The following is a 9,063-nucleotide window of genomic DNA, read 5'->3' as shown; positions in this document are numbered from 1 at the left end:
CGGAGCATGGTGTCCTTTTCTACCAGTGGGGCTTTTCTGATACCGTATCCAAAGTTAGACAGCGAGGGTCACCATTCTAGCTGCTAGGCAGTGTTGTGTTTCCTCTTCTGGAAGTCTTTGCTAACAGGACACTTTGAATAGCCACACAGTTAATGTTCTGTCTTCCTTTCTCAGTGTTCAGCTGTTCCATGAATAGGAGGCAGTTAAAAAGATCACAGTTTGGTCAGACACACCTTAGTCATCGGATGACATCTTGGCTTTTTAAAACGGATAAGAGGTCTTTGCTTGTTTTCTGGACTGCTGCTTCCACAGAGATTTATTGTTCATCCAAGTGGAGTGAAATTGTTAACAGTTCCAATAATTAAGAAACATCATTTTATTAGGAAGTCGCAGTGGGATGCGTTTCAAGAAACCCTATGAGGATGTAGTATGTGAGTATGTATGCACTTATTACTCTGAGGACAACAGCAAAACGCTTCTAAAGGTCGGGGGTGATTTATCTAGTTCCGAAATCTAATTAATCTCCAGTATTTATTTAGCTGAATGAGGTTTAAACTCAAAAGCCCTGAATCATACTCTTGAAATCCAGATGTTGCTATCTTACATTGCCCAGGATGACAATGGACGATGTGGTTTCATCCTTATGAGGTTCGTTAGAGGAAGGGTGTACATTGCAATCAGCTCTGCCAGGCTGCCGCTCTGCACTGCACTTTGTAATCCCCACGAACAACATTACTTAGCAATACATTTCACAGCTTAAATCAGAAAGTGTGGCTTCCTTTTGAAGTTCCCATATGTTAATCCAAACCAAATATGTGTTGTCTTCTTTTGAGGTTTTTTTTTTTTTTAATCGTCTTCATGATTGGGTTGGGAATTTCCACATTCTACTGGAAAATCAAGAGAATTAAAGAGCTGCTTCAAAACTCAGATCAAGCTATCAGTAAGTCTTTATAAATATCTAAAGTACAGGTTTAGCTAGTTTCAAGAAAAAAAGATCTAAAATTAAGAAACAATTTTTGAGCTTCATATTAACCTAAATCTTAAGGCTATTGTAATGACCATTTTCAAACCTGAGGAGGCCACCCTGTTTGGACGCTTCAATTTACTCAGCATAACGCTCAAAGTTCTTAATCCAGCATTCAGAGATTGCCCTCTGCGAATGGGTCTGATCTACTATTCCAATTTCATTTTCTGCCACTACCTCTTTTCTCTCTTCCCAACACATACTCATACACAGACATGTGAACACCTTGGCAGCCACAACCTAAAAACTTGCAATTCTCTGACATGCTCTTGTATCTGTATATATTTACAAACCATTTTCTCTGCCTGACGTACCCAGCAGCCTCCTTTTTAACTTGACTAACAAATAAGAGGCCCCAGTGGTTAAGGGCTGGGCTGCTAACCATAAGGTCAGTGGTTCAAGTCTACCAGCTGTTCCTGAAGACAAAGAGGAGTTTGTCTGTTTCTCTAAGAACTGACAGCCTTGAAAGCGGTAAGGAGCACTTCTCTTGGGCTGCTGTGACAGAAGTGACTCTGTGGCGGTAGATTTAGTTTGTTTTGGAACAAACAACTATTTCAAGGATCACTTTCCCTTGGAGGCCTTCCTTGGTCTGTAAGACTGAACTACATGCCCAGTATCTTCTTCTAGTATTCATTCATTAACCCGACACTGATTTAGATGCTTTCTGTGGGTAGGGATTATGGCTTTGCACATCTTTGTATCCATGAAACCTAGCTAGAAAAGCTTGCAGCAGAGAAGAGAGTTATAATTAGGGATGTGGGCTAGTCAGTCTGAGGAAATCTCATGTCTCACAGTCTCTCTCAAGACTAATGACATTAGCCTTCCATGCTACTTCTTATCTCTGTACATATTCTTATCATGGAATATTATACAGTAACGAAAATCAAATAATAACACTAGAGATATAGGCAGCAACAGGGATGAGGCATGCAGCGTGATTCCAATTAGATCAATTTCAAAAATCGGCACTATTAAGTTGGACTGTTTAGGGATTCATATATAGGAGTAAAAGCTATACGTGAAAGCAAGAAGACAATATTATAAAAGACAGGCTTGTGATTACCTAAAGGCAGGGGAAGGGACACACAGGGCCTTTGGGGGCTGGAAACAGTCTATTATGAATTCTGGTAGCAATCACACAGTGTTTGATTTACAATGGCTTGTTCTAATGCAAATGTATGTGTGTTAGAATTATACCATTGCTGTAACAAATCACTGCAAACTTACACTCCAGTATTTGCTATATCTCAAAATGAACGAAAGTTAAAATGTAAATTGTGGTATGTGAATACCAAGGATTCCCAGATAACTGTGGAAAATAAAGAGGCTTTAAATTTATGGTTATAGGATAATCTCCAAGAAATATTTATACAGCAATGATACAACCATTGTGCAAGGTATGCTATCACTTATGCAAAAAGACATGAGAGGAAGTATATGTGTATTTACTTGTACATGCCTAAAATACATAAACATATATATTTAAAGCAAAACAACACAAAACAGAATAAGGGAAAGAGCTGTTTTATCTATCTAAGAACCATTTCTTAGTGACCTAAGACCAGGAGGTTTTACCAGTTCTTTGAAGATAATAGTAAGAAATCATTGCCAGCCCCTGAAAAGACACATAGAATTACATGGAATTTACAAGGAAGATAATATGAAATTACTATGTAAACAAAGCTCTTCCTTGGCAATCGTATCTTTTAATAAACCACTAACAAAATAAAGAATGTCATGCAGATGGAAAATTACACTATTCAGTTTGCCCAGGATGTGAATTCTAGGGCAGAATTCAGAACTGCAAACAAGACAATAGACAAATACAACTAGTTATGTAATGTTTGGAAACCTCCTGGAGAGCAGCCAATCCCCCTGGAAAGTGGCCAGGCACGACATCCCAAGTGAGCTGTGAGTGGGAGGGAGATCCCACCACCTGTGGCATGGGGGTCACTGAAGCATTGGCAGCCCCTGCCTGGATGTTACTGTGCCAACTTTTCTCCCAGACCCATTAAGAAGCCTGGTAGTAACAAACCCAGTGACAAGGGAACAACTAGAAATCTAAAATTGATGGTGAGGAGGGTGTGGAAAGCCTGGTGGGTGGGGGTGGGTGGATAGGGGGTTGATCAAGTGCAATGTAGCCAAGAAAAATTACTGAAAGCCGAATGAAGGTCAAACATGGTAGCGGGGCAGGAGGAAAGTAAAAGAAAATAGAGGACAATTGGACATACCCTCACAGAAGGGTCACAAAGAAGGGACCGGCCAGCCAGGGTGCACTATAGCACTAACAAAACATACAACATTCTCTAGTTCTTTAATGTTTCCTCTCCTCCATTACCATGACCCCAGTCTACCTTACAAATCCTACTAGACCAGAGCATGTACATTGGTACAGAAAAGAGCTCTCGTCACAAGGAATCCAGGACAGATAAACCCCTCAGGAACAACAATGGGAGTAGCAATACCATGAGGATAGGAGGAAGGTGGGGGGAGAAGGGGGAGAAACTGGAAACTGATTGCAATGATCAACATATAACCACCCTCCACCCCCCCAGGGAAGATGAACAACAGAAATGTAGGTGAAGGGAGACATCAGATGGTATAAGATATGAATATAACAATAATTTATAATTTATCAAGGGGTCATGAGGGTGGAGGAGGGAGAGAAAAAAGAAGAGCTGATACCAAGGGCTCAAGTCGAATGAAAATGTTGTGGAAATGATGATGGCAACTTATGTACAAATGTGCTTACTACAATTGATGTATGGATTGTTAAAAGAGCTGTAAGGGCGCCCAATAAAATGATTTATTTTTTTTAAGAGAAGCCTGATAGATTGGCTGGAGAGGAGGAGATAAGAGGCAAGATATGTTAATTTAACCTTCTTATTTCATATTGGAGAGTTAAAAATGTATGAAGTTGATAAATCAACAAATAGCAATACAACCATAGAGTCAGCAAGAGGAAACACAAAAAAGAGCTAAATGTGTTTCTCCTGGGAGGTCGTCCTGGGGAAACAGAATGCCATTTAACTTTCACATGTTGACTGTCACATGCTTTATCTGCTTGTTTACTGCCAGTTGTGAACCTCCTGAATGGTTGTTTCCATGACAGACAAGTTTCTTGAGAGTACAAAGAAAGCTTCTTGAAAATTCTTTATCCAGAGACACATCTGAGTGACACCAATGAACGTTTAAAGCAAAAACCCAATCCAGGATCACTGTTGCACCAAGTTTGTCATGTCTGTTATTTTTCAGTCTTTTCTTGACTCTCATGACCTTGACATTTTTTCCAAAACTACAGGCTGTTCATTTGCTTCATTCTCTAATTTAGGTTTGTCTGATGCTAATGAGAGAAAACAAGCTAGATGTTTTGGCTTTACATAGAAGGAATTCTGTGTGGTCACTGTATCCTAGCACATGATCCAAGGTGACTGGGACCTTGGACTAGTCCATTTCGTATTTCTACCCTTGTTATCTAGAGTATGATAAGATCTGTAGCTGAGTATATAATAACTCATAGGATCTATAAGAATCACCTAGGAATCTTGTTAAAAACGTAGACTTTGTAAAAGGAAATAGAGGAAAGAACTAGGAGGAAAAGGACATCTATAGAGGTATAAATACAGGTATGTGCATATGTAAATATATTTATATATAATGATAGGGACATAGATCTATGTACATATATGTTTTTATATGTTAAGTATTTATATGTTATAATTATTTATATGTTAAGTATTAAGGTAGCAGAAAGACATTAGGTCTCTACTCAAGTACTTTGTTCTAATAACCCGGGACTCTGATGCTCACCTTCCTGACACGATTGCCGAAGACAAAATGGGTGTATAAGTAAATGTGGTAAAGAAAGCTGATGGTACCCGGCTATCAAAAGATATAGTGTCTGGGGTCTTAAAGGCTTGAAGATAAGTAAGTGGCCACCTAGCTGGGAAGTAAAAAAGCCCACATGGAAGAAGCACACCAGCCTGTGTGACCATGATCACAGGATCGGCATCAGAAGAGCCAAAACAAACAATCACATTGATGGGAAAGAGCGGGGGTGGGTGGAGTGGAGACCCAAAGCCCATCTGTAGACAATTGGACATGCCCTCACTGAAGGGTAGCAAGGAAGGGACAAACCAGCCAGGGTCCAGTATGCTGCCACTGTGAGGTTGCTGCACTACTTAGACACCCTTTTCGTGGGTTCTGACCTCTCTCATGCTGCTTTCCCATTCCAATATGATGGCATTTATAATGTTGATGGGGGAAAAAATTTCAAAGTCAAATACAATTAAAGGGAAAAACCATGTTGAAAATTGTCTCAGGCATTATGGTTATTGATATAAGAATGGGAGAGGAATAAAGATGTATGTTGTACCCACCCATGCACGTTTCATCCCACCATTGTCATATACCATAAGGTTTGTTCTAGGAAGAAATGAGAAGTGCATGTTTTTGCTCCATTATTTCCCGACTGACATCACACACACACACACACACACACACACACACACACGCCTGCACTTTCCGTGCTGAGTTCATCACACGGAGGAAGTCTCTACCTGAAATGTTGCAATAAACAGTCTGTTGGTACAGCCTGGCTTCCACAGGGTTGAAATATACCGTAATTTCAGCTGAAGAGTTGGGCCAGACATCACCTTCCTAAAAAAGATAAAAGAATCATCAAACAACTATATGATAAAGAGAAGGCATAGCTTTTAAATGTTAAGTTTTATTCCAGGAAATACTTTTACAAATAAAGAAAGCACACTATTTTTACCCAGCAGAAAATACATTTATACTGCTTGCTAACATAATAGCCTCAGCTGCGTCGGAGAGAAAGACGACCAGTGAATAAGAGAGGGGGACGTGATGCCTGTGGATGAGGGTGTTGGTGAAGAGTATCGCATACGCCATGAACTGCCCGAAGAACAGGCACGTCTGTCTGGGAAGAAGTACAGCCAGCGTGCTCCTTAGAAACAAGCACGGAGAAACTTCATTTCATGCACTTTCACATGTGAGCACGCGGGACCAGCCCCTGAAAAGGACAGAGGAGGAGTGAAAAAGAAGAAGACGTCCAACAAGATGGATTGACACGGTGCTGCAACCATGGGCTCAACAACAGCAATGAATCTGACGGTGGCACTGGACTCTGCTGTGCAGAGTCCCTATGAGTTGGCATCTAACAACAGTTAAAAACAAATGGAAAATTAGTTCCCCAGATACTTTAGTAAGTTTACACACATATAACAATTCGTCAGAGATACTAGGATGTTAATAGCATTTAAAACATTTTGGGGTCCTGTGAAGACTCACATATGCATGCCCAATATGTGGTCAGCACTGGGGCTTTGGGGGGACATAAATGTGTGATCCATCACTGCAGAGCGTTCACGTCTAAGCAGAAGGACAAATGCGTATAAAACGTTTTATAATTTATCTGGTAAGTTCTATACCTATACACATCCAGAAGGCCCCAAAAGAAGTCGCTAATTTCCTGAGTGTAGAGACCACATTTCTAACTTCTGAGGGCACTTTCAGTCTCCTAAAACATGCCTCCCCTCCTTGTTACCAATTGCAGAACAACTAAGACCAGGTCACCTCCTGGTTCTGACATGGTGTGCTATTTCTCACTTCAATTCACGCCAGCCCAAGTCATAATCAGAAAACCCGCTTTTGGAGCTGTAGACCAAACACGCCACATATCAGAAGACCTGTTATGTAATCAGATTTTGTACTAGTCATGTAACTGGCGGCATCTTTCCTAACCTTTCAGGGCTCTAAAAGGAAATGCTAATAGCACCGTCTTCAATGGGTTTCCTTAAGGTTTGAATCAATGGGTTTCCTTAAGGTTTGAACGGGGCCATACCTGGAACTGGTACATAATAAAAGCTCAGTACAGAACTTTCCACTGTGATGCATGGTGTTTTTATGCCTCGTGGAAAACTAAGACAGAAAGACTGAAATAACAGAGAATGAGCTGCAGAGTCTCATTTAAATTTAAAAACAAACAAACAAACAAACAATACAAGGCCAAATAAACATAAATAAGAAATACATCCCCAAAATTTAATACATAAATGACCCCATGAGCCACATAGATTATTTATCAATAATAATGTTCCAGCTGTAGACAGTCCTAAAGGTATATAGTCTCTTGCCAGCCTGGCTAGAAAGGAGCAAACTGCAGGAATAAAGAACCCAGAAAAGAGCAAATGGTTTAAGATGCAGACACAGGACCCTTAGAGGAAAAGAGAAAACTAGTGACCATTGAATTGATCTAGGGACTCATCAGCCTGCCCAGTGCATGTCTGAGTCAGAACAATGGAGGGCTCAGAGCCAAGGGTGGGGACTGGTCACATGGTCCTGCACTTTCTCGCATCCCTGGAATGGCCCACTGGGATGAAGGCTCCAGGAAGGCAGGTGCTGCTCTATCTCCAGTACCTAGAGCAGAGAGGCTTATCATCGGTGCTCAGTAAATATTGATGGAAGCAGTTGTACTCACCCAGTTTGCACAGTTTGTAGCTATTAGAAGATGCCTACTCATCTTTGGAACTAATTTCTGCCATTTAGTCCTCAACTGGAACTACAAAAATCATAAAATTTTAGAGCCAAAGGGGGCCTTTAAGATTACATAGGGATTAAGGAAATCCTAAGCACTTCCACTTATTTATATTGTGACTGTGGTGCTTTCCCAAAACCTCGAAGCAGGTGACCTGCTCCCATCTGGTAATGGAAGGATGCCAGGACAGTTTGGGTCAGTGGGTGGCCTTAGTGGTATGGAGTGTCAGGGAATATTCATGTTTAGAATGGGCATTGGGCCTGGAAGACCCAGTGGGTCACTTGCTCAGGGCTTCAGCCAGTCAGACACAAGAGTATCACTAGGTACCCCATTTCAGACCTATGGATGACCCAGGCTTTCCCCTAACCCACTAGACAAAAGTTTTCCAATAGTGGATAGAGAGTCTGCTCTAAATCCAGACTGACTGAATCTTAAGAAAACTCATGCTACAAAAGGCTACACAGGACATCAGATAAGCTCAGTACATTTGGGCAAAGTCCAAGGTCATGTCGGTCCGATCTCTTTTAAAAGCATGGTCTCAGAAAAGAATCCAGGGTCCATTTGTGCAGAGGACAGCAACACACTTACTAAAATGTCTATGCCAGAAGCATTTTTTGACAACCCATCACTCAACAAGTTTGACTCTAGCACAACTGGTGAGTTGTCAATGGGTGGTACTAGACATAGAGCCCAGGGGCTGGGGCGGGCTGCTAACCTCCAGGGCAGGAGTTTGAATCCACCAGGTGCTCTGAGGGATAAAAAGAAGGCTGTCCATTCCCATAAATATTTACAGCCTCTGAGACCCACAGGGTAGTTACACTCTGCCTTACATGCTAGCTAAGAGTTTGGTTTTGATTTTAGGCATGTTCCTGAGGGGTGCCCAACTTCCCAGGGGAGACAAACATTCACAGGATTGTGGAGTGGATCATCTGACATGTAGGCCCTGAAAGCTGAGAAGCTTTTTTGGTTGGAATGGCAGTGCAAGGAGGCCTGAGTTTACAGTGTGACAACTGAGCAAATGGGAATGAATTCAAGAGCAAACCTTATTCTGAAACCCTCCCCTGGGCTCGTAGCAGGTAAAGAGTAAGAGGAGGCTGTGTGGATCTGTACAAACAGAAGTGTGGTCATGCTGTTTTCTCTCACAGAGGGAGGCTCTCAATGTTAGGTCATTTGAAAGAGTATTCTGGCTCCATCAGAATCATCTAGAAGTAAAGTTGTACTTCTCACTTGATGAAAATTAAAGTTAAAGAACTTCACTTTCTTTCGAGCAAACACTGAAGCATGTCCCAGCAGATCTTAAGCACCAGCAACAGACAATAAGCCTAAGATGACCATACTTTTACTTTGAAAACACTTCATATTACTACTTTAACACATCTGAAATTAACTTACAAGTCATCAGTGGCTCTGAAAAGAAATCTGTCTTTCATGCTGCAGTTCTACGGTTTGCAAACAAAAGATTCCGAATTTTCTCTACTGG

General features: G+C 41.2%; 1 protein-coding gene across 1 annotated transcript in view; it reads right to left on the bottom strand.

Annotated features, from left to right (window-relative positions):
- The window catches only part of HYDIN (HYDIN axonemal central pair apparatus protein), a 402,419-nt gene that overhangs the window by 244,852 nt on the left and 148,504 nt on the right, over positions 1-9,063 (bottom strand). Inside the window, exon 11 of the mRNA XM_045293924.1 lies at positions 5,584-5,683. Within this exon, the coding sequence (XP_045149859.1) occupies positions 5,584-5,683 (100 nt within the window). The remainder of the gene's footprint in view (positions 1-5,583; positions 5,684-9,063) is intronic.

This window comes from Echinops telfairi, unplaced genomic scaffold (genome assembly GCF_000313985.2).
Source record: "Echinops telfairi isolate 266 unplaced genomic scaffold, ASM31398v2 ScPeMD7_2291;HRSCAF=2852, whole genome shotgun sequence".
NCBI classification, from domain to species: Eukaryota; Metazoa; Chordata; class Mammalia; order Afrosoricida; family Tenrecidae; genus Echinops; species Echinops telfairi.
This window is presented reverse-complemented; position numbering and strand designations above follow the sequence as displayed.